This window comes from Cetorhinus maximus, chromosome 1 (genome assembly GCF_964194155.1).
Source record: "Cetorhinus maximus chromosome 1, sCetMax3.hap1.1, whole genome shotgun sequence".
Lineage (NCBI taxonomy): Eukaryota > Metazoa > Chordata > Chondrichthyes > Lamniformes > Cetorhinidae > Cetorhinus > Cetorhinus maximus.
The window spans coordinates 18,174,375-18,201,347 of NC_135879.1; the positions used below are offsets into that span (position 1 = coordinate 18,174,375).

Sequence of the window (26,973 nt, forward strand, 5' to 3'; positions counted from 1 at the left end):
TATTACACAAGTTGCAGAAGAGGACAAGTATCCCTCACAATGATCAAATCATATGTCCATGATTTTCACACTTTTTTCAAACCCACTTTGTATGAACTAATTACCCTAGGTAATAATACTTCTAATTTTCCTGGCCTTAATGTCATGACAAGTTTGCTATTTTTAAAAAGTGACAGAAATGGAAGAAAATGAGGTCAAAACACAGAATACAATATTTAATCTAAACTGAGAATTAAGCCAGTTGAAACGATTTTGAGAAGCAATATAACCTCAAAATATATCTGGAATATATTTCAAAGGGCTGGGTTTTCAGCGCAGCATGCGGGTGCACCCAACACGCACGAGCGTGAAGCCGCGCGCCATGACGTCAGGCGAGCGTGCCGACGTCATCGCACACTCGCATGATATTTTGGTTGGCGGGTGCACTGACGAGGTTAGGTCGGAGAAACTAGGGTTGTTCTCCTTGGAGCAAAAGAGATTGAGAGGAAATTTGATAGGGGTGTATAATGACAGGCTTGAATAAGGTAGACAAGGAAAAACTGTTCCCATTAGCTGATGGTACAAGGGCTAGGGGACACAGATTTAAGGTTGTGGGGGGGAAATGAGGGGAAAATGTGAGGAAGAACTTTTATATGCAGCAAGCGGTAATAATCTGGAACTTGCTACCCACTAGGGCGGTGGAAGCAGAGACAATGAATGATTTCAAAAGGAAATTGGACAGGCATTTGAAGGAAATAAACTTGCAGGGCTACATGGATAGAGTAGGGGAATGGGACTGACTGGATTACTCCACAGAGAGCCGTCATAGACTTGATGGACTGAATAGCCTCTTTCTGTGCCGTAAATGACTTCTATGATATGGACGTATCGTTTCTTTTTTATTTGTAAGAAAAAAATCCCAATTCACCATAAAATTGATGGTGTCTAACTTAGCCTCAAGGTCTGGGTAAGCGTTCAGTAATCTGCTTAGGATAACAAAACAGAAAACCGTGGGGAGGAATCCAACTCACAGGCGCCCATCTTTCTGATGTGAAATCAGTGTTAGACCTCCAAATGTTGTGCCTTCATCTGCCATTTCCAAACTGCACCAGGCAACACAATGGTTCAGACCTTTTTTCTGTTGTCAGAGAACTCAATTGAGGCAGGTTATACATTGGAATCATCTTTTAATGAGCCAATTAAGCATAACTTGGACTCATTTTAAGTTCAAAATCATTATGCATTTTTATTTAATGGAAGATAAACAACAAATAACAGTCATACAATACTTATACACTTTCTATTGTTAGTATATCATCTAACTCCTTGAAGAGACAAAATAATAAAAAAGATAATTGTTTTTCACAGGCTTCTCCAAATATCTCACCACAACTTAAATGAAAAGTTGGCAGAAACCCTGGCGAAAGAGTGGAAATGGCCATTCACACAGTCCCTCTGGGGGTTTCTACTGAAGTTATGAAGGATAACCTGAAGAATATGCACAGAAATTCCAGATGCAAAACTTTAAGAGCTAAACTAATTGCCTGCAAATAAATTTCTTCTTTCTTTCCAAATTGTTTTAAATCAGTATGGGAGCTATAATAATCCAACCCCATTCTTGGAAATTGACAGGGATCATTATTAGTCTCTTTGAAATAATCTCATGTTGATTCTCTAAACAGTAAAACACTTTTTTATACCCTGGCAAAGGGTTACTTGGGCTTCCTGGAGTTTGAATAACAGATTTTAAAAAAAGAATTGTTAGTCATATACAAACTGAACCAATTAGCAGCATAGTTTAAGTTTGAAGTCATCCTTTGGATAGCCTGCAACCAATGACATTTGCAACATAGCATCAAACAATCCTAGTACATGAATCTTCACTGCAGTTCGTTTTCCAGCTGCTTCCCCAGTGTGACAGGAGTTAAAGGAACGTCCATTATATCAAAACTTGACAAACTACCTTACTTTTATCAAAAGTTATTTTTTGAATATTTGTTCTGCTGGTTAAAATTTAATCTTAACATACGCTGAAACAAAATAATGGTTAGAGGAATGTCATGCAAAGGCATCAAACGTTTGTCTACTAATGTCATTAATAGTAATTTTTAGCCTTAAGAGCTTATTAAAACAATGTAGCACATTATTAAACAAATATCATGAAGGTTGGACTCTGAGGAGCAATACAAAGCTTAATTGAAATATCCCGATGATACATTTGACAGTGATGCAAATATTTTGACAGCTATTAATTGTAATGCAGAAAAATAGATAATGAGATTAAAAAAAAGGGGTATTTCCAGGATGAACTGGAAGAAAAAATTGCCAAAAAGAGCAGCAGATCTGAACTGGGGTTTATTGAAATAGGTGGTGGAAAGAGTATTATTCAAGCATATTTCAGCAAAGCTTTCGCAAGGCCCACAGCTGGGCACACTTGGTGGAAACGGACAATGGTGATTAATGCGATCTGGGGGTGTGACCAGTTTTATGGATGGGGCCACGTTTTTTAGCTAAAGTTTTTTAAAAAGAGGCTGAGAGACCCCTTCGTGTTGAAGCAGCCTCTCAGTTACTTATCTTTTACTGCAGCTGGGTACTTCTCTGAAGCTGGAAGGCCTCTAATTGGTCCTCCAGCTTTAAGAGTCCGTCCGCCATCTTTAAGAGGACAGGGAACCTATCTCCATGTGAATTAAGGGGGCATTCCAGTCAAAATTCTAACCAGTGACTGTTTCCCCCACTGTGGGGGAGGGTTTCAGAGCTGAAAACAGTCCTGTCTCCTGTGTCTCACCCTAAAGTGAAAAATTCGCTCTGGGAGTATGCAGCTTGTGCACCAGATACGTTCCCAGTTTGCACAGGCAGCATCAGTGAGAAATCTCCCCAAAAGTTATTCACATCTTAAGCAAATTTTATTAAGTGAAAGGTAATCAATGGGCTGGGTTGCGCCAAAGCAACATTGTTTGCCTCTGACCTTGAAGGAAGCTGTCCACAAAGATGTAGCGATCTCTGAGGAATGGATTTAGCCTTTCCTGATGTCAGAATTATTCTGAAGCCAAGTCAAAGGGATCTCTAGACATCTAGAAATAGTGATGTCATCAAGCAAGCTAAGCAACCATTCACATTGAAGCATTCTCACAGACAGAAAACCATGAAGTAAAATGCACTGATTAGCCTTCAGTTTTTAACATCATTTTATAAAGAGTGAAATAATTACTGCATTATATGCATGGGATTAAGGTAAAAGATGAAATACCATAAGAAAGCTTTTAAACATATGTTTTAAAACTAGGTGGATTTTTTTAATATAATGGAGAACTTTGACATTCTGCAAATATAAAATTAGCTCTTCATGACCAAAGAGACTTTCCAGTAGTAATTATGAAATTGGTATACTGTTAAAAACCCTTCATTCAATAAGGTGTAACTTTTTCAAGGGCTTTTGAAGTAAGACTAATAATATGAATCAATTAAAGTCCAGGGGACTTCAACACAGCACTCTCTCTAGAAATGTCGAATCACTGACAGAAACTTCTAGATTTGTGCATTTAACTGCACATGTGCAGACATCAGATGTTGCTGTCAGTTGCAGAGGACAAAAGACAGCGAAGGCTGACAGTTTGCTGTCGCTGTGACATCAAAATCCCAATCAATATTGGAAATATCAAAAAGGAAGTGTTCCTCTTCTGTACATCTGAGGAATGCTCAGCTTCCAGGCATAAAGAGGAAAAAGGGGAGAACTCTATTTCTTTATCTCATCAGCCCAAGCCTTAATGTTGTCCAGGTCTTGCTACATATGGAACCGGACTGCTTCAGTATCTGAGGAATCATGAATGGTGCTGAACATTGTGCAATCATCAGTGAACATTCCCACTTCTGATCTTATGATGGAGGGAAAGTCATTGGCGAAACAACTGAAGATGGTTGGGCCTAGGGCACTACTCTGGGAAAATCCTGAAATGAGGTCCCAGGGCTGAGATGATTGACCTCTAACAACCAAAACCGTCTTCCTTTCTGCTAGGTATGTCTCCAACCATTGGAAAGTTTTCTCCCTGATTCCCATTGACTCCAGTTTTGCTAGGGCTCCTTGATGCCACACTCAGTCAAATGCTGCCTTGATGTCAAGGGCAGTAACTCTCACCTCTTAAGCTCAGCTCCTTTGTTTGGACCACGGCTGTAATGAGGTCAGGAGCTGAGTGGCCCTGGCGGAACTCATAGTGAGCATCGGTGAGCAGGTTATTGCTGAGTATGTGTTGTTTGATAGCACTGTCAACAACCCCTTCCATCACTTTGCTAATGATTGAGAGTAGACTGATGGGACGAAAATTGGCTGGGTTGGATTTGTTCTGCTTTCTGTGGACAGCACGTATCTTGGCAATTCTCCACATTGCTGGGTAGATGCCAGTGTTGTAGCTGTACTGGAACAGCTTTGGCTAGAGACAGGGTTAGTTCTGGAGCACAGATCCTCAGCACTATTGCCGGAATGTTGTCAGGGCTCATAGCTTTTGCAGTATCCTGTACCTTCAGCCATTTCTTGATATCACATGGAGTGAATTGAATTGGCTGAAGACTGATGCTTGTTGTGTGTTTCTGGTGGACCTCAGGTTGAGGCCAAGATAGATCATCCACTCGACACTTCTAGCTGAAGATGGTTGCAAATGCTTCAGCCTTGTCTTTTGTACTGTTGTGCTAGGCTCCACAATCATTGATTATAGGGATGTTTGTGGAGCCTGCTTCTCCAGTTAGCTGTTTACTTGTCCACCATGACTCACAACTGGATTCAACAGGACTGCAGAGCTTAAATCTGATCCATCTGTTCTGATGGCTTGGCCCTGTCTATCGCATGCTGCTCACACTGTTTGACACACAAGTGGTCCTGTGTTGTAGCTTCAGCAGGTTGACAGCTTGTTTTTAGGTATGCCTGGTGCTGCTCCTGGCATGCCCTCCTGCACTCTTCATTGAACCAAGCTTAATCCCCTCGCTTGATGGTAATGGCAGAGCGGGGGATCTGGCAGACTGTGAAGAAACTGATTGTGGTTGAATAAAATTCTGCTGATGGCCCACAGCACCTTATGGATTTCCAGTTTTGAGTTGCTAGATCTGTTTGAAATCTATCTCTTTTAGCAAAATGGTAGTGCCGCGAAATGTGATGGAGAGTATCCTCAACGTGAAGTTGGACCTCCTCTCCATAAGGACTGTGTGGTTTTCACTCCTACTGATGCTGTCATAGACAGATGCACCTGTGACAGGGAAATTGGCAAGGACAAGGTCAAATAGGTTTTACCTCATGTTGGTTCCCTCACCACCTGCCACAGACCCAATCTGGCAGCTATGCCCTTTAGGACTCAGCCAGCTCGGTCAGTAGTGGTGCTACTAAACCACTCTTGGTGATGGACATTGAAGTCCTGAGTACATTCTGTGCCCTGGCCATGCTCAGTGCTTCCTCTGTGGTGTTCAACATGGAGAAGCGCTGGTTCACCAACTGAGGTTTGGGGTGTTGTTGGTGGGAGGGGTAGGTGGTAATGAGCTGGTTTCATTGCCCATGTTTGACCTGATGCCATGAGACTTTATGCAGCCCAGAGTCAATGTTGAGGACTCCCAGGGCAACTCCCTCCCAACTGTATACCACTGTGCTGTTGAGTCTGTCCTGCTGGTGGGATAAGTAATACCCAGGGATGGTAATGGAGGAGTCTGGAACATTGTCTATAAAGTATGATTCTGTGAGTATAACTATGTTAGGCTGTTGCTTTACTCATCTGTGGGACAACTCTCCCAATTTTCACACAACTCCCAGAGGACCTTGCAGGTTCGGTGGGGCTGTGTGCATCGTTGTTGGTTCTGGTGTCTAGGTTGATGCCAGGTGGTCCATCCGGTTTCATTCCTCGTCCACTTTTCTGTAGTAGTTTTGATACAACTGAATGGTTTGCTAGGCCATTTCAAAGGGCAGTTAAGAGTCAACCACATTGCTGTGGGTCTGGAGTCACATGTAGGCCAGACCAGGTAAGGATAGCAGATTTCTTTCCATAAAAGGGATTAATGAACCAGATAGGTTTTTGCGACAACCGACAATATTTCATGGTCATCATTAGTGAGACTAGTTTTTAGTTCCAGATTTATTAATTAAATTTAAATTCCATCAGCTGTCATGGTGGTATTTGAACTCACATCCCCAGAGTAGGTACCTGGATCACTAGTAGAGTGACATTACCACTACACTGTTGCCTCCACAATGTTTTATGCTCACAGTTCGCACAATTGTATGGTTCAAAATGGTGCAAGTTCATTGCTGCTGTTACAGATGATACAAGAGAAGATATACTGAATCCAGGAGCATAATTTAATCCAGTGTTTCAGCCCATTACATTCCCTGCTAAAACTTGAATCTCCCTGGTCCAATTTTAATAGGGTCCATTTTGCAATTTGGGGATTAATGGTGGATATTCCTACCCAGAAGATGTGAGTTCTAGAATATACCCTATTCATTTGAAAGGAAGTTAGCTAGCTCTTGTATACTCACTGTCATACTTTATGTTCACTTGATGCAAACTTATCATTCACAGATAGAAATAAGGTATGGCTATAACTGAATCAACAAAGGTTTAAATGTAATAACCCCCTCTTTATAATGTGTCTAATCTGTTTTTTCATTCCAGCGTGTTGCAAACTTAAAATCTAGCCCCATAATTTGGCTTCCATTTCACTTGCCAAACTTGGATTGAGAGTGTGAAAATGGATCAAATGTCTGTTCTCAGTTATTGTGTTTATAACATTGTTTTGTTTTAAAGAGGAAACTCCTTTTGAACATAGCTTCTTACGTAAGTTCTTCTTACATAGCAGGTTGTATCTTGAAATGTGAAAATGCTGGAGGTAGATTTGTCATGATGTTTCACAAGAAATTATTTGAATAGGTATTTCAATTAGCTGGACTATTTTGCCTTAACTCTTCAGTAATTTATGACTTTACTGGATGATTCGATGTATTTTACAAATATTTTCAAAAACAAAGGACCAGTACAAGGTTTACACCTTGGGTGGAATAGCTAGAGGGGGAAAGTGTTTAGGCCGTGGCCCAACTTCATAAGGTAAATATGGTAACATTTGCAAACTGCAGCCAAGAATCATGTGATCTGATTTCACTTGATTAGTTGTGATGTAATCAGACATCATGTGATCATCCCTCCAAAAGGAGATCCAACCAGAGTTGGGAACCCTACTTGGAGGCCAATTAGAGGCCAAGTGTTTTGTTTCACACGTCCATGGTCTTGACATGTGAAGACCATGCTGGAAGCTGTATAGCTCCTGTTTTTGGACATTAACACTGATACAGGGAGCATAACAGTCCCAACCAGATGATCTGACCCAGCAAATCCATGATTCGGGTCAGATCAGACTGAGTTAGAGGGCAATAATAAAGTTCAGTTGGAAGATTTACGGAATGCTTTCCTTGTTTACTTCTAACAGGTAGGTTATATTGTAATATGCCTTTAAGGGATATTGGCATGAAAGCACTAAAAGAGAAGTGTGTCATGTGATCCAGTCTTAGTTTCACTTTTGTCTGAGCAGAGCACAGCACACAGCTCTGCTGTCTTCAAGCTTTATACCAAAGCAGAACTCTCCTCTTGTGCCTAGTCTTTATAAATGAACCTACAATATATTTACCCAATCCCTTATGAGTGATTAGGTATCATATCATTATAACAGCACAACAGGTTACACTGTCAGGAAAACAAATTTTCTCCATGCTTTCTAGGGTGCAAATTGCCAACAGATTTTGCCTGTTATAAATTTAAATTTTCATAACAACAAATGCTGATGTCAGTTCAATGGGCGTTTTGAATAACGCAATTACATTTCATAATTATCCAAAATCTGGTTCAAAATATGATTACCTATGTTGTTTCAAGGTCTTATTCAAAAAATTACCCTAAAGAACTGTATCAGCAAGGTGTATAACATTTTTACCTCCTATCAGTCTTGTGATGTATAATTTCAGCAAACATATGATTCAAAGCAATGGTAAACCATTATACCATTCATTAGTGAACAACAGAATCTGTATAAAAACAAAAAGCTACTGCGGATGCTGGAAATCCAAAACAAAAACAGAATTACCTGGAAAAACTCAGCAGTTCTGGCAGCATCGGTGGAGAAGAAAAAAGTTGACGTTTCGAGTCCACATGACCCTTCAACAGAACTGAAGTATAGTTAGGAGAGGGGTGAAATATAAGCTGGTTTAAGATGGGGGGCGGGGGGAGAGAAGTTGAGGGTGGGGTGGTTGTAGGGACAAGCAAGCAGTGATAGGAGCAGATAATCAAAAGATGTCACAGACAAAAGGATCAAAGAGGTGTTGAAGGTGGTGATATTATCTAAGAGAAGTGCTAATTAAGAATGGATGGCAGGACACTCAAGGTACAGCTCTAGTGGGGGTGGGGTGGAAAGACTGACAAGGTATTAGTTGTAGATTTTAAAATAATGGAAATAGGTAGGAAAAGAAAAATCTATATAAATCTGTAGTCTAGGTCATAGACTTAGCTATGAGCAATGCCATAGAAATTGCTTAAAACCATATCTAAATGTACACTTTTAAGTTTGTATGTTTTACTGAAGTCTTGCCCTTCTGCTTTAATTTATACATCATTTAGTAATATGGAAAGATAGGAACAGGAGTGGGCCATTTAGCTTCTCGAGCCTGTTCCAACATTCAATTTGATCATGGCTGACCTCTGACCTAACTCCCTATACCATATTTGTCCCATGTCCGTTAACATCTTTGGATGACGAAAATCTATCAATCTCTGATTTAAGCCCAGATTTTAACCATGATGGGGATTCCCACCCCCAAAAATGGCATGTTGAGAGGGCGGGAGTGGAGTTGGGCCGGAGTTCACGCATGCTTGGGTTACTGAGACAGCTAGCCATTTAAATCACCAGCTGCCTCCCCTGACGTGGGATTTTGGTAGGCCAGGAGTGTGAAACCTGGAGTATACAGATTAGAACAGGTAAGACGAGTTCAGGACTTGGTAGATTTGTTTCGATAGCCAGGGTACCCCTTTGGATCTGATCCTTGGATACCTTTGGGAGAAGGAAGGCACCCTTTGGGATTAAAAGTAAACATGATTGTGCGGAAACAATGCATAACTTCATTGGAACTATCAAGCTGTCAAAGAAATAACAGAATTGTCAAGCTGTTAAGGAACTGTCAAATATTAAGAAACTGTGAAGCTGTCAAGGAACTATCAAAGAACTGTCATGCTGTTTTGGAACTATCAAACTGTTTCGGGACTTTCAAAGAACTTTCAAGCTGTTTAGGAACTGTCAAGCTGTTAAAGAGCTGTGAAAAAGAACTGTCAAGCTATTAAGGAACTGTCAAAGGATTGTCAAGCTGTCAAGGAACTGTCAAGCTGTCAAGAAACTGTCAAGCTGTCAAAAGAAATATCGAAGAACTGTCATGCTATTAAGGAACTGTCAAAGTTGTAGAAGCTGTCAAGGAACTGTCAAGCTGTCAAAGAAATATCGAAGAACTGTCACGCTATTAAGAAACTGTCAAAGTTGTAGAAGCTGTCAAGGAACTGCCAAAGGATACTTGGTGAGTTGGCCTGGAGGGGTAAGGTCAAAGGGCGGTGGGTGAGGGGCATGGTTGGCATAGGAGGTTTGAGTAACCTTGGGGGTGGGTAGAGGGCATGGATTAGCATGGGGGCATGAGGGTCCATGGGGGTTGGAGTGGGTGGCATAGGTCAGCATGGATAAGGTATGGGGAATGTGGGGGATGTGAGAGGTGTGAGGGTTGAGGGGTGGAGGGCTTTTTTTTTTATTTTGTTCATTTTAACTATTTAATTCAACACAGTGCTGGAGCACAGAGCCTTCTGCCCAGCCCGTCTCCACACCTGGTACCCTCCGAACTCATTCCAAGGGCAGCGGGCCTGACTTCCCATCCAGTCTACCCCCAGCCACAAACAAAAGCCAACCTGTGGATGGCCATTTTTAAAGGTCAGCTTTGCAGAGCTGGGAATCCTCCTGCCTTTGCGCCCTGACCCATGAGCGAAAATCTAGGTCGTAAAGTTTGCAATTAATACCGCATCAGTTGCTGTTTGCAGAAGAGAGTTCAACATTTCTATCACCCTTTGAGTGTAGAAGTGTTTCCTAACTTACTCTTGAAAGGTTTGGCTCTAATCTTTAGACTATGCCCCAAACAACAGAAATCAGGTGGATAGCGAGAGATTATTAGGTCCCCTGAATATCTTGTAAAATTTGATCAAATTGCTTAACCTTCTAAATTACATGGAATGCAACTCTGGTTTGCATAATCTTTCCTCATAATTTAACCTTTGGGGTAGAAGCTTTACCTCGGGCCGAGCATGAAATGACGTGTGTTGACATCGTCTGAGCGTGCTGACATTAACACATAGTCGTGCAATAGTTCAGTCGGCGGGTGCACCATTAAGTAATCAATTGTCCTGAATTTTTCACTGCCCATTCAACCTAACGGTTGGCGGGCAGGCGAAAAGGCTAAGTGGCCTTTGCGTTGTTTTTTTAGAAACCTCACCCACGGGCGGGATGAGGTTTCCAAAGGCAAATACAAATGAAATGAAAACTTTAATTTTTAATTAAAAACACGCTGTTCTCATGTGACAGAGTCACATGACAGAGTCACATGAGGGGACATGTTTTATTCATTTTTTCCTGTTGTTCAACAATTTGTTCAATATATTCTTTATCTCCCTGAGGCAGCTCCATGCCTCAGGGAGATTATTCAGCGCTCTTTCGTGCGCAAGCGCCAAGTGCATGCTAGGCCTGCTCACCCTCCTCCCCCCGCCTGCACAAGCAGCACTCAGTGCTGCTGCCCGCTTATCACGGCAGAATTCTGCCCTTGGAGTTCAGATATCATTCTGGTAAATCCAGGCTGCTCTCCCTCCAAGGCCAACATATCCTTCCTAAGGTATGACTTTCTCTTAATTCATCCTGTAATTATGTGCAGGTACAACTAATTGCTTAGAAATGAATTTATATATGTTGTTCAACCACATAATCATGGAAAAGTAAGAAAGAATAATTTGTTTTAATGTTTTGCAGGAAATCACTTAAAGTGAGTATCCCTTTTCCAATGGCTCATTTAGGTAAATTTCCAGTATCTAATGTGGTGTAGTGGATACAGAAATAGGACTTGTAGAAATAAACACCTAATTGAGTAATTAATTCAATTTTAAAATCACAATGATCATTAAAAAACAGTCAGAAACTCCCATAGATAACAGGCTAGCTTTGTACATTATTAATGCAGGGCTACAAAGGGCCATTAAATTGGCAATGCCAATATTAATTAGCTGTTGCTTAAACTCTATTGAAGCTCATATGAACTTGATTTAAAAATAAAGCCCAATGGCTCTTTTTTTAATAACAATTAAATTTCATAATGATGCATGACTCACTATCTCGCTCAAAAAAATGAGTATCTATGTTGTTTCAAGTTCTTATTCAAATAATCAGTTAAGTTTCACAACTAAAAAGCATTTCCTACTGAACAATAATGAGTTGAAAATTTGGTATTGTCTAGATCAGTTAAGTGGATGTTTTGACAGTACCCAAGCACATGAATCAGATGATTCTGGCTCTATTATCTGTATTTGGCTTATTCACAAGGGAGAAGACATCACCAGCCGCTAGACCATGTAATCCATTGTTGTCTTCTTGTTGCTGGGGGAAAGGAAATATCCTAGAGTTGTTAAAGAATGTCAAAATTAGAAAATGAAATGGTGTAACTATTGCTCATTACGTTTATACGTTAAAATTGTGTCTTCATTGTCCGAACAGTGTTGCATTTTCTGGTACTTGGACATAAATTGATCCTGACCACACCTGCTTCACAGATTCTGCCTGTTCTTCTTAACCCAAGTAGATCAAAAGTCCACATCTGAAGCTGAACTAGTATGCAACCTCGCCTTCGGTGAGCAGGCACCTGCACTTTCCTTGGTCCATGTCCTGTCTAAAACCTACTCATGTAGTAATCATAATAATGAGCAGGCAGCATGGTGTGGTGTCTGCACTCTGTTGAGCAGACATGGCTATTTTTGCACTGCGATCCCCACGCTTGTTTGAGCTTTACAAAATTTAGTCCCCATTTGGTTGTGGTTCAGTGATTTAAAACTGGGCCCTTGTTTTGAATATTTTTTTCAGCCCCCTAAAGGCCTAAAAAATTGCTATCAAAATAGCAGTGAGGCTAATTGCGCTCACATTAATTATGTGTCGAAGGCTTGGGGTGAGGGAAAGTGCACAAAATCAAAATGTTGCTGTCTGAGGTAAATCACTCTGCCAGTAACTTTTGTGAGAACAGTATCTCTGGCCTGTCCAATCAAATGCATTGAGCAGCAGGAGGCTGCTATATTTATGTGGTAGAAATGAAATAAACTCATCACAGAAAGTTTGGGCTTGTCCATTTCAGTCTAAGCACCCTTCTTAACAACTTGATAAGTATTGCTAAAAAAAGAAACATGCTGTCGAAGGTTTTTGTCTTGCACTCATCAGGATGGATTTGCAAGAATACCTAATTTCAAAGGGAACATCCATTTATAATGCATGGGAAAAGGGTACTGATTGGTTGGCAAGTGGACTCTGATTGGTCAAGGCGCTGCCATGAAGAATGCACCATGGAATGGTTATTCCTCAAGCTTTTGTTTAAATTCAAAAGAGGCGAGTCCAACTCTGGTTGAGGCGTTGCGATGGGGAGTGCACCCAGGGAACTGTTGTTTAACTGAAAAAGATGTATTGCCTGGACATGTTCTTTCTGCTTGCAAAGGATAGGGTGCTGCGTATGAATATATGTAGCTTCTAGCAAGCCTCAGTGAGTGATAGTGTGAACTCGACTGAAAATCTTAAATTGGCTGTTTGTGTAATTCTTAGCACACTCAGGTTTGTTCAGTAAGTGCTGTCTAATTGTGAAATCACATCTAATGTTAGACACCATGTTCTGAGTTTTGCAAGCATGGGCTGGTTGAGGATGAACATACGAACAAAGAGCAGGAGTAGGCCATTCAGCCCCTCAAGCCTGCTCCGCCATTTAATATGAGCATGGCTGATCTGATAGTAACCTGAAATCTGCATCCCATTGACCACCGATAACCTATCACGCCCTTGCTTACCAAGAAGTAATCAACCTCTGCCTTAAAAATATTCAAAGACTCTGCTTCCACCACCTCTTCAGGAAGAGAGTTCCAAAGACTCATGACCTTCTGAGTGAAAAAATTTCATCTCATCTCTGTTTTAAATGGGCAAACCTTTATTTTTAAACAGTAGCCCCTAGTTCTAGTTCTAGTATGGTCAGTACTCTACCTACTCTACTGTTGTGAACAGCTGAAAGGACATGCTGTTTGCTATGACCTGTCAGTCATTGGGACATACAATTTTGTATTCTTGCATCTTTCCTGATGAATGCAAGACAGAAAAGCTTTGACAGCGTATCTCTCTTTTTTCAGGTTGGGGGAGGTGGTGGCATAGTGGTATTGTCACTGGACTAGTAATCCAGAGACCCAGGGTAATGCTCTGGGGACCTGGGTTCCAATCTCACCACAGTAGGCGGTGAAATTTGAATCCAATAACAAATCTGGAATTAAATGTCTATAAGTGGCTTTGAAGCCATTGTCAATTGTTGTAAAAACCCACCTGGTTCACTGATGTCCAAAGCAGTGTGATTGACTTTTAAATGCCCTCTGAAATAGCCTAGCAAGCCATTCAGTTCTCAAGGGCAATTAGGAGTGGGCAATAAATGCTGGCCTAGCCAGTGATGCCTCCATCCCATGAAAGAATAAAAAAAAATCAGGTTTTGTACTATCGAATAACAATAGTCTCTTTAAGAATTAAGCAGGAATCATGTCTCAATACCAATCCAAACATTAATTGAAACAATAAATAGTGATAGCAACGAAGGTTGGTGGCAATTTTGGCTTGTGAGGTGAGAATGAATCTCAGTTTTGACTTGTCAGCCGCCATGTCTGAGCCAGCATGTTACCATGGCAATGGGTCCTTACTATGGAATATCATCACCTATAGACTGTGTATTATCCCTTTTTAACTATTGTTTTCTTTTAAACCTTTATATCTTGGATTAGACTTTTAAAAACTTGCTAAGACTTAATTATAGCTAGTAAACTTCTCTGACTCTGAAAATTAACTGTTGCAAGTGTGGTCTGTCATTTCTTCAGGCTTTAATTGTTGTTGGAGACTTTTTTTAAAGAAAAAACTTGTTTGTACTTTTTATGCATTTTCCTCTCTCATTTAATTCAATATTTCTTTCCCATCGCTTTATTTCTCTTTCTGTCCCTAATTTGACATTGAATTCACCATTCTAATTTACACTTTCTAATTCAGACCTGGCACTCTGCATTTCACAATACTTCAGTCTGATTGGTTAAGGTTGCACCAGTTGCTTATCCCATTTACAAAAACCTTAGGTGCCTTGTAAAAGATGCTGTGCCATTTCCATCTGCCATTTTGAGTAACTTGCAGGACAAAATATTGTCAGTATAAAATAGGAATAAACATGTTTAACAGTGTTGATTGGCATACCACAGCAATTTTTGCACCAATATCTTTTCATAAGTAGTGCTCAAATTGACACAATAGTTTACATGTAGCCCTATGAATACCTGTAAAGCTTCAGCCCCACTTATTTATATTCTGTGTGTACAAGAAAACATCTGTGTCATTATATTTCCCTTTTTGGCCACTAACGACTCTTTCAATTTTTAGTTAACTCTCAAAGCTAAATCAATTTCCCAATTCATTCTCCTTTATGATGTCCCATTGTAATCGGATTATTGTTTTTAGCTCCAAGGTTTCTCAATAAATATCATCTCTCACTTATATGCCTAATTGCTGCTCTCTGAATATCGCTTGAAATATTACTTCATTCCTGAGAACATGCATTCCCACCAAAAGAAATGCTATTTAAATCCAGTTTTCTGTTTAAGAATTAAGCAGGAATCATGTCTCAATACCAATCTAAACATCAATTGGAACAATAAATTGTGATAGCAACGATGGTTGATAGCAATTTTGACTTGTGAGGTCAGAACGAATGTCTCAGTTTTGACTTGTCAGCTGTACATGTCTGAGCCAGCATGTTACCATGGCAATGGGCCTTACTGTGGAATACCATCACCTATGGTCTGTGTATTATCCCTTTTTAACTATTGTTTTCTTTTAAACTTTTATATTTTGGATTGACTTTTAAAAAGCAACTAAAACTTTGTAGGGGGAGAAAAAAAACTAACTGGATTATCGCCAGAGAGTTTTGCAAAATTTTGCTGCCCAGAGTTGTCTGTACGACAGCCACCATCACAGATCAATCGTAATTTTTCAAATTCCTGAAGTTGAATGGAAGAAAGTATTAACCTACAATTCCAATAAAAACTCTGATAGCATGCATTAAATTACGAATCCCATTTTCTAAGCGCTAAAATATTGCAGGCTATTTCCTTATATCCAAGTGGTGAGGTGTGATTCCATATGACAGGAGAGATTATGCATCTCCATTTAATATTTGCAAATATCAGGTTCACTTACTGTGTGGCTTTTGGCATTAGGACCCAATCTGCAATATCACCCAGAGGCCTTAGACAGCGTCAGCTTCCCCGTTTGGCAAAACCTGCTTGGTGCCGGTTCCTGAACCAGAGGACGTCCAGCAACTTAAGTTTAAAATTACTTTTTCAAGTTTTCTTGTAGGCCAAGGGTGCTCCTCTGGGCCTGACAAAGTAAACATTGGGCCTCACTTGTGGCAGGTTTTCAAAGCTTTGAACCACTCTGCTGAGTGAAGGCCATGGTCCCCAAATATGCCCAGCTGCGGCCTCTTGCTGCTAGTATTCCCTCCTGCCTGGTGTATTCCCATTTGGCTGGTGACCAGATGAGAGGCCTCCAAACAATATTGGTGAATAAGGAGGTACCAGTTGATGTAGCGTATTTGGATTTTCAAAAGGCATTCAGTAAGGTGCTATGTAAAAAGTTTCTGCACAAGAGAAGAGTTCATGGTGTTGGGGGTGATATAGAAGCATGGATACAGGATTGGCTAACTAACAGGAAGTAGGGAGTTTGGATAAAAGGGTCATTTTTAGGTTCACAAACTGTAACTAGTGGAGTGCCACAGGGATCAGTGCTGAGGCCTCAACTATTTATGATCTGTATTAATGAACTTGGATGAAAGGACTGACTAATGTCCTTCAGGGAAGGGAACCTGCTGTCCTTGCCTTGTCTGGCCTACATGTGACTCCGGACCCTCGGCAATGTGGTTGACTCTTGAATGCCCTCTGAGCAAGGGCATTTAGGGATGGGCAATACATGCTGTCCTAGCCAGCGACGTCCATATCCCATGAATGAATAAAAAAAATTATAGCCAAATTTGCTGATGAAACAAAGATAGGTAGGAAAGCAAATTTTGAGGAGGATGCAAAGAGTGCAGAGGGTTAGAGATAGCTCTGATGCCGCAGTTAGAGGGTGCACCCCTCCAGTCACCAGGGCCTGCCTGCCCAGCCCCAGCATATTAAAAAAAATACTTACCTACCCTTTGAAGCTGCCTTAATGTACATATGAGCATGCAAACATACAAATTAGGAGGAGTAGGCCTCTTGGCCCTTCTTTGGTTTACCAAATCTTCCCAAATTTGATCCCTTGCCCCCACTATTTAGTTTAAAACTCTCTCTTTTTCCCTAGTTATGCAGCTCGCTAAAACACCAGCCCTAGCATGGTTCAGGTGTAGACTGTCCCAAATGTACAGCCCTCACATTTCTTGTACTGGTGCCAGTGCCCCACGAACTGGAACCCACTTCTCCCACACCTGTCTTTGAGCCATGCATTCATTTCTCTAATTTTATGTTCCCTATGCCAACTTGCATGTGGCTCAGTTAATAATCCAGAGATTATTACCATTGAGGGTCTGCTTCTTAACTTAGCGCCTCGTTCCTCATACTGACAATGCAGAACATCCTTCCTCATCCTGCCTATGCCATTGGTACCTACATGGACCACAACAACTGGATCCTCCTCCTCCCACTGTAAGTTCCTCTCCAGTCCTGAGCAAATGTCCTGAACCCTGGTACTGGGCAGGCAACACAACTGTCTGGACTCTCGCTCTTTGCTACAGAGAACGGTGTCAATCCCCCTCACTATACTGTCCCCTACTACTACATTCCGTTTTGCTTCCCCGACTTGAATGGCTTCCTGTACCACAGTGACATGGTCAGTCAGCTCATCCACCCTGCATCCCCCACTCTCATCCAATGCGGATGTGCCCTCTTCCTCTCCCTGCAGCCTCAGCAGCGGCCACCACTATTGGTGGTGCTGCTGAGCTGCCAGGCCTCTGATTGGGCTTGTGGCTCACAGAGGTGGGCCATTACCTTAATAGGGCTGCTATCCAGGTGGCATCATCTTTATTGACTGTTGTCAGTAAAAATCGTAGCCACCCCCCAACCCACACCCCACTGCGGTTCCCACCATCTGCCTGCTCAAACTTGGGACCCGCATTCTGTCCTGGAATTGGGGCAGTCTTCCTTTGGGGAAACTCCAGCACTCCTTTAGGTTCCTGGCAATGACCTCTTGCTAGGCTAAATCCTGCTGAGCAGCCACTTGTTATCCCTGCCATGTTAAGGCAGGAGCCCTTTCAGGATAATAGTAATATGGCCTGGAAATCGCACCAACACCATCACGGACTCTTTCAACCTGGCAGCCCTTGAAAGTTGCACACATGCCCCAAGTTAAAATTGGGGTTAAAGTTTTATTCTCAAATAGCTCTCTAACAAGGGTCGTTAGAAATCTCATAGCTGATTAATCATTTCTGGACAGTTCTGTTTCTCAGAATCAATCCACAGTGTTAAGGAGAATGACAAAGATTAGTTCTGAAACATTATCTATATTAATTTTAGATTCCTTGCAAACATGTATTGATAGTCTGTGCACTAGTATATTTGGTTCTAGATTTTTCTCAATCCATTTTAAACAAAAGAAAAAAAGTGGAATGATTAGAATAGTAAAAAGTGAAATCAAAGAAAGGACAGACAATTTGTAATTCTCAGCATGGAAAAATATAAGTTGCTCTCTTTGTAATGCAAAGACTATCTCCTCTCTACTTGCATTGGCTCAGAATTACAGAGATTGAGTAAATTACACTATTTTAGTAATTCTTATGACGAGTCTGCTCTTCTCTTTCACCCCCTAAATCTCATCATCTTCCCTATTGAATAGATAACAAATAATGGAAAGCAAGTGGATTTAGGGCTGAGGGTAGAATGAGAAAATATTGCATAGTTCACTAACTACTGAGGAAAACTGAATTCAGATCCCGTAATAGTTCAGGTGAAAGAAAATGAAAAATGGATCAAACAACCAAAGAGTCAAATTGATATTGAAAGGACTAAAAGTGAACAAAAAGCTGAGGAAATGGTTCTGTGCAATTAGACTGTTGCAATCAGAAAACATTGTGCTGCAGCAAGGCTTTCATTACTTTCCATGGTAGGAAAATTAGAAATGCGGGGAATTTGGAAATGAGCAGAAGCAGCTAAATGCAGATTTTTCTTTTGTGGGTCCAGACCATGATGATGACCTCTATGCCCTAGTGGAATACTGCCAATTTGCAGCCCACTCTGACCAAGCATGCCACTGCCAATGATCTATCAGGTGCTTCTAACAACTGGTGACTTGTGACCTCCTCACACGGGGAGTCCCTCAAGCCTCCTACATTGCTGTATGAGGCTTAGTTCTTTACTGAATCCCTGATATGAGGCCAGGACCTCATTTATGAGTTACAGTGTTATAGTGGAATTGCACTGAAAAGGCTGTGTTTTGATGTGCATGTATCTTTAAGGGTGTATCTTAAATTGCATAATCTCATGTACTCTGTAGATAGAACAGAGCAGCAGTCCTACAGGTCAGATGTGTCTACATAACCTCCCAGTTACTATTATATGTCCATAGCCTTATCTTCAAATTAAGAACCTACATTATTCTTTACCAGTCCTCATTGTATAATTGGTATGTTTGTGATAAAGACAAGAACACAACAGGCTGCAGATTCCCTGTTCCCATATATCCCTGGGGTTAACATGGAGCTTGCACGTTAATGTGTGTGCAATCTACAATAACGTGTACCTATGTGAAGCCTGCTGTCCCAGAACAGTTCTTTCATCTTGATTCATGGCCTCCAAGATAAACGAGGTGAGCTGATTCCTTTTGAATTGTACAGCACTTCAGTGACATTACTAAAGCAGCATGCAGGCTGCATAATGTTGCTTACATTACTTGTTGCATCCTGGGCTGACTATGGAAGAGAAAGTAAGGGTCATCACCAACTTGCCATCCTTGGTCCTTGTCCCTGTCCTGGTGCAGGACTTCAGTTGGTACTGCAACTCAGTGGCAGCCTACGTCATGAAGTGGAGGTGCCTCCCACACTGCTCGCCAGACAGATTTGTGAATTAAATCAGGTTCTTGAATATGAACATGTGCTAAAGCCTCATGCACTCTCCCATCCTTTGTCCCATTGTCCCATCGCTCAGCCTATGTAGTCCCTCCTTGCTGCTGCTGCTCCTCATGTTCCAGCTGAAATGATAGGCCCAGGAGAAAACCCATCATAAAAATAATGGGTGGAAACTTGTGTCCTCCTTCATGGCAAGTTTGGTGGCAGGAGAGGCATTTAATCAGGTGGAAGGGTGTTGGGTGGGGACCTGGCTACCTTCCTGCTTCCATCCCAGTTAAGTCTGTGGACAGCCTTCCCATCTCACCGCCAGCTGAGGGCCTTAAGTGGCCAGTCAATGGCTACTTGAGAGTCTCATCCTGCCATCGCTCGTTTTAATCTCACAGTAGACATGGGGTTCACCACGTGGCATGCACAACAAGCACACCGGAGGTGGGCAGGACGGGGGGGCCTTATTCAATGCCAGATTGAGGAACCCAGCATTGGGAAGAATTACCAGCCTTAACTTATGAATTTATTAGCTTGTCAATTTGAGATGCAACACGTTCGTGAAAATCACAGGAAGGACCAGGGTGAGATGTCATTTTGGCAAAGCTAATGACAGCACAATGCAAACTGTCTCAGCAACAAGTAGAAATTTGCATTTCAGGGGGTATCTCATCCTCGCTACGATTTGCTAGCTGATTCATGCTTAATGACAGGTATGTGCTATTCAGATGCCATTAATTTTTGCAACAAAATCTGGTCCATAATTTTTCATAGAAATACAATAGCATTTATAAGTTTGTTGGACTTCTCACTTTTTGGACATGGTACCTATTACCCTGTTGCCAATCTTTTGGCACTTTTCCAATATCCATTAACTCTCATGATGGAATAACCATTCTGAGATAATAAATAGTTTGGGTTAAATACCTTCTGAACAAGGGATTTATTTATTTTAAACCATTTCAGCTTGTCTGGGACCTCATCTCTTTTGTACTAAAATCCTAAATCTTGCCTTGAGGATTTGATCCTTCAAAATATTTACTTCTCCATTCTGATCCTCTATTTAAAGCCTATTTACAATTTTTAATGTCCTAGCTCTGCTCTGACAGTCCACTTACTGTTAGATTTGGCTTCTGCAGAAAAGCCTTCCCTGGGGCTGGAATTTTATCAAAGGGATTGAAAGCGGAACTTGAACTCAAGTAGGTGGTCACCAGGACCCTGGACAGCATTTTACCGATGGCGGCCAATTAGGAGGCCACCACTGGGACTGTCATCCAATTGAGGAATAACAGCTTGCATCCCAGAACTGTCAGCCCTATAATCAGCTGGCTGGCAGCTCAACAGCGCCACCAATAAAGGTGGCCACACCTGAGGCTGCAGGAAGAAGAAGAGGGTACCTCCATGCTGAGGTCAGGTGAGTTTTTTTTATTTACTACACATGCTCCCTGGTGAAAGGTGGGTGCACTCTACAGCGGCAGCACTGTAGCCACCAGGCAACCGTGGCCCCTACAATGGGCCATGAAGTGGTCATAAAGGAGGGCTCACCCCCCAACAACCCCAACCCCCAACCGCCTAGCCCCTCCACCCCCCACTATATAAGTCTAAGTTATTATGAAAGTGCAGCTGATGTGCTGTGGATTTTTGACCTAGCAGCCTGGAAGGCAGAGGACATATTGACAATTTAGAATAATACTCTTTATGAAAGCACAGGGTCACTGAAATAAATTGGTATTTAATCTTGTGAATACAGTGCGCTGATTAAGCAATACAGTCAATAACTCACTACCAATGTTGCTTTTGCCATATTTAGCACGCCTCAATTTAACTGTAATTTTAGGGTAACATTATTAATGATTGCAGTGCATATCTCAGGAGTTTTTGAAGCCAATTCTAATTGATACTTATCAAATGGTAAAGTGTTTACTTACCTTATGTGTTAATTGATATTTTGCCTCTACCTTATGCAAAATATACAAAGCCATTCATGTCAACACACCATTTCCTTTATTGTAATTAAATATCAGTCATTGAAAGTGTGAAATGCCAAAGTACTCTTCAAAGAGTGCTTTTACTGTTCCATGGAGGGTGAATTCAATTTGTTTATTTAGGCTTTCAGCTTGGGAGGTTAGTCAAAATTGGCTGATGCGATTCCCAGTGAGTTTATGTGAAATTTACAGTATTTCCTCACCAGTAATTTGCCATGTGGTTTACTCGTCAGCAGTTCTTCAACAATAACTGATCCTCATCTCCATACAGAACGCTCTGCTTTTTCTACATCGTTAATTGCCTTATTTTTGAACTTGGAAATACCACGTTTTGACATAAAGGTCACTGAAGGAAAGCAGAATTAATATAGCAACAACAGCAATTTCACTGTAAAAAGTTAGCCCTCACATCACTTCCTTTCCTGTCTATTTCCTAATTTCATTGACTCCCTTGTCAGTCAAGAATCTAACTCAACCTTAAAAACATTTAATGACCCAGTCTCCACCACTCTCTGGGGAAGAGAATTCTACAGACTGATGACCATCTGAGAGAAAAAAATTCTCCTCATCTCTGTCTTAAATGGAAGATCCCTTATTTTTAAATTGTGTCCCCTGGTTCTAGTCTCTCCCACAAGGAGAAAAGTCCTTTCAACATCCACCATGTCATGCCCCCTCAGGATCTTACATGTTTCAATGAGATCGCCTCTCATTCTTCTGAACTCTAAAGGATATAGGCCTAACATGTCCAACCTTTCCTAGTTGGATAAACTCCTCCTCCCAGGAATCAGCTAAGTAAACATTCTCAGCACTGCTTCTAATGCAATTATATCCTTCCCTAAATAAGGAGACCAAAGCTGTGCACAGCACTCCAGAAGCGCTCTCACCAATGCCCTGTACAACTGTAGCAAAATTTCCCTACTTTTATACTTCATTTCCCTTACCATAAATAACACATTCCACTTGCTTTCCCTATCACTTGTTCTACCTGCATACTAACTTTTTGTGATTCATGTATCAGGACACTCAGATCCCTTTGTACTGGATAGTTCTGCAATCTCTCTCAATTTAAATAACATGCTAATTTTCATAGGTCCATACATACATGTGTGCCATCCAATTAAGGATGGCGGTCAGGCACCTGAAGATGGAGGGCCAATAGGAGGCCTTCCAGCCCTGAACAATCGGCAACCCCGTCATCAGTGGTGGGAGCTGCTAAAGTAGGGGGGAGAGAGAAGGTGCTTCAAGGTGGAGGTGCCTCTGAAGCCTTTATAGTAAAGGTTCAAATATAACTTGCCATAGTTGACAGATCGCTCCTGTGGAGGACAACCCCTCAGCCTCAGAACATTTACCTTAATTGGTCCTTTAATTGTTTTAATAGGCTATCTGCTGCAAGTAGGCAGGTAGCCTTCAATGCCCATCCATGTCCAAACTGGCATGTTACAAAGTTGCCTAGAGGCAGGAACATACCAGCAAACCGGCATGCTGGCTGACGACAGGAAATTGAGGTCTCGCCTATCTCCAGCCCTGCCTTCCCTGGAGATTTAAAATTCTGCCCACTGACTGCCGAGCAAATGTTGGGTCCCAACTTAGGACCAGGAGCAGGAGCTTCTGGTTTAGAGAGTTCCCCCAAACTGGTCCTGCCTGCTGCCCATCCTTTGCCATGTAAGAAGTGCAAAGAAGCTTTGCCCACTAAAACCCATGAAGGGGATGCCCAGAAATGGGGAGGGCCCAACGGAATGAGATCTCCAACATTTTCCTGGTGATCCCAGTGATGGCCTTTCAGAGTAATAGTCGAAGACCATGCAATAGGACAGATACTGTATGAGAGCCAATTTTATCTGGATGCTTTGTAGAATGAGCAGGTAGACATGAGAACCAGCAACGTTATGTTGCAAATTTCTTGAAAAGAAAATATTTACATTTGTTGATGTCTTGATGTGATTATGCATGGGCCACATCACAACCCTATAATTTAAAACGTATTTGAACAAGACTGGGCAGGCCATGGCAATGATTTTAACTTGGAGCATGATTGATGTGCTGGTTGATGTGAGTGTGAAATCTGCCTGACATCATCAGTTTAAGGCTCAGGTTATTTTAACTCCTGGACCTTATTTATGTCTTGCTTGTCAGCTGCCCGCCTGAAATTTGTGGAAAGAGGCAACTGGACAACTTAAGGCAGGCCAAACTCAATTAAATCAGAGGCTGCCTGCCAGTTCCAAGAATAGCTATGGGCGAAGGGAATTTTTAAAAAATTTGCTCATGGGGTGTGGTCGTCAGGGACGTTTTACGTGTAGGAAGGAGAGAAGAGCCTAAGCCAAGTAGAGGACTGGACATTTCTTATGGGGTCTAAAAAGCTGATGGTTGGCGTGTATGATAAATGCACCCGACACTTTCTCTTTTCCACATGCCTGATCAAGATCTCTTACATATGAGTGAAACTGATTTACCGTTGCAACAAACTTAAATCAATTTTACAGTACATGCATGGCTTGGTAGCCAATGTTTTCTTTTAAATAAATGCAAATGCTGTTGAAAACTGCTTGACTTCTTTATGCAATGTTAATTTATTCAATTGGTTTCCTGTACATTGACTAGGTATGCATTGTCCAGAAGAGAGATACAAAGAAAATGTATGCTATGAAGTACATGAACAAACAAAAATGCATTGAGCGTGATGAAGTGCGCAATGTTTTCAGAGAACTGCAGATAATGCAACGACTTGAGCACCCTTTTCTTGTGAATCTATGGTAAGTAATTTCCTGTAATAATTAAATGGGTTTGTAAGATGTGAAGATGGCAAAGCATGAACCTTTTAAATAAATTATAATACTCAATACAGTGCAAATGCTTCTAAATGTTAATTAAATTTAGTTGTTTGAGTGTAAAAGTATTTGCATATTATTAGCTTGTTATAAATAAATGACCTGGACTTGAGTATGGAGAGTACAATTTTGAAGTTTGCAGATGAAGCAAAACCTGGCACTGCAATAAATAGTGAGCATGATAGCTGAAGACTTAAGGGGACAAAGACAGACTAGTGAAATGGGCAGACACATAACATCAGCAAGTTAATGTGGATGAGTTCTTAAATCCCTCCATGGTCTCATCCCTCCCTTTCTTTGTAATCTCCTCCAGCCCCCACAACCCTCTGAACTATCTGCTCTCCTCTAAGCCTGGCCTCTTGTGCACCTCCCAATTGAATTGTAACACCATTGGCGGGCATGCCTTCAATCAAGCCTCTAGTTATGGAAGGGGAACCAGCCACAGTGATGGGTGAGCGTACATTTCAGTACCTGAGAGAAGGTACCCAACCCTTGAGCCTGGAGAGAACTTCTGCCCAGTTGAAGACTTACACAGGAGAAGTCATAAAAGTAAAAGGCGCCGCCATGGTACCTGTGAGCTATGGGCAGCAGTCAGCCCAGCTCCCAGTAATAATAGTGACTGGGGAAGGGCCAAGCCTTCTGGGCCATGATTGGCTAATAGGAATCAAGTTAAATTGGTCCGAAATGTTTGAAGTGCGGGCAGGAGGACTGCTCAAATTGTTTAAAAAAAAATGACAGCGTCTTTCGTAAAGAATTAGGAAAAATCAAAGGCTTGCAAGCCAAGATTTATGTTGATCCAGAGGCAATTCCCTGATTTTTGTAAGGCAAGACCATATGCCTTAAAGGAAAAAGTAGGTGCTGAGTTAAACAGTTTGGAGGAACTAGGCATCATACAGTATTAGTCAGCTCAATATCTCTTTATGCAGCTCAGTGCCATTCCTTGTTTATAATGCTTCTGTGAAGTGCCTTGGGATGTTTCATTATGTTAAAGATGCTATATAAATATACTTTGTTGTTGTTGAAGTGCAAAGTAATGCACTCTGGGAGGAACAGCATGGAGAGGCAGCATAAGTAGAAAGACTGATAGAATCAGATTTCTTAGGAACTTTCAAAATGCACTTGTACGTGTACTTGAAGAGAACTAATTTGCAAACTAATGTGGAAAAAGCTGAGGTGTGGGACTAAATCAGGCAGTTCTTTCAAAGAGCCAGCACAAGCACTACCAGCCAAATAGACCCCATCTTGTGCTTTCTATGATTCTGTGTTTTATTCAATTGCTCCTCAATGCATGGAGATGAAAAACAGTCTCTAGTGTAATCATTTGCAATATACAAAATGCAATTTGCTGTCAAAAGTGACATTGTAATATTGTGTGTCTTATTTCACAAATCTAAAATTCCTGCAGGAGTGCCAGTAAATGAATCAATAAAGACAATGAGAATATATCATAACAATGAAACCAGGTGTTATAATAGGAGAGAAGATAAAACAAACAAAGGGTGAGCAGAGTGCTCAACGATTTGTTATTTGGAATTTGGTCTGATGCATTTTTTGAAGTTTAGAGATAGCAGCACAGTTACTAAAGTTACTTCTGTCACGGCATGATCTTTCTATTGTACTATCTAGTGTTTGCTGTCAAAATGCTTGATTTAAACAATTTATTTTTTAAAAGTTTCATTTCCCTGCTTCTGCCTGCAGCTGAAGCATTAGGCAGTATTCAAATCTGTGGCTTAAAATGACAAATGAAAACCATTCAAACTTCAATCTCATGGTTGATTACTTCTTTTGAACCCTTTGATTGGATCACTGCCATGAAAACGTATGTTATGAAGTGGTATATATATGGTGGAATGTACACATATGGGTAATATTTCCATGGGTCGGCAGCAGGGAGGTGGGGGGGTGGGTGGAGGGTTGTGGGTGGTGTGGTGATTGTTGCTTTAAGGCCAGCCTTACTGCGTAAGGGTTACATGATCAGAACAGCCAATCAGCACTGAGCATGGGGAGGCTTATAAGGGGCAGAGTCCTGGTCTAGATTGTGTTTTGTAGCCTTACTAGAGGCCTGCAACTAATCCAACAGCCCTGTAAATAAAGTTCGTTGTTCAACTAAAGAAGCCTCTCGATAGTACATCTCTACATCTGACGACAAGGAGAAATGATCCTGGTGCTGCCCCTCGCCCTACAACTGTGAGTATTCCGTTTTAAAGAAGGAAAATGTATACTCGCCAAAATGCCTCTCTTTGGGAGGATTGACCCATTTGACTTCTCCACGGAGGACTGGACTCAACATGTCGAGCGCCTTGGGTTTTATTTCCAGGCCAACAAAATAGGGGAGGATGCAAAGCGCAAAGCAATTCTCTTGAGCCTCTGTGGGAGTCAAACCTACAACCTTATTCGTAGTCTCACAGGCCTAAGCGTGCCTAACTCCAAATCATTCAGTGAACTCGTGGATTTAGTGAAGGGCCATTTTCAGCCCAAACCATCAGTCATTATGCAAAGATTCAAATTTATTACAAGGGTGGGGGCCCCAGGTGAATCGATCGCGACTTATTTTGCTAAGTTTAAGCAATTGTCAGAGCATTGTGATTTCGGAGCGACCTTGAATGACATGCCATGGGATTGGTTAGTTTATGGTGTGCGCAATGATGCCATTCAGCATCGATTTCTGGCAGGAGTCGATATAAATTTTAAGTGAGCAATGGAGATAGCGCTGGCCATGGAAAGCACTGAAAAAGATTCACAGGTGCTACAGAGCTTG

General features: G+C 41.4%; 1 protein-coding gene across 1 annotated transcript in view; it reads left to right on the forward strand.

The window, feature by feature from the left end:
• Positions 1-26,973, forward strand: part of LOC144677927 (serine/threonine-protein kinase 32B-like) — a 368,461-nt gene that overhangs the window by 122,943 nt on the left and 218,545 nt on the right. Inside the window, exon 3 of the mRNA XM_078537920.1 lies at positions 23,989-24,140. Coding sequence (XP_078394046.1) covers positions 23,989-24,140 — 152 coding nt within the window. The remainder of the gene's footprint in view (positions 1-23,988; positions 24,141-26,973) is intronic.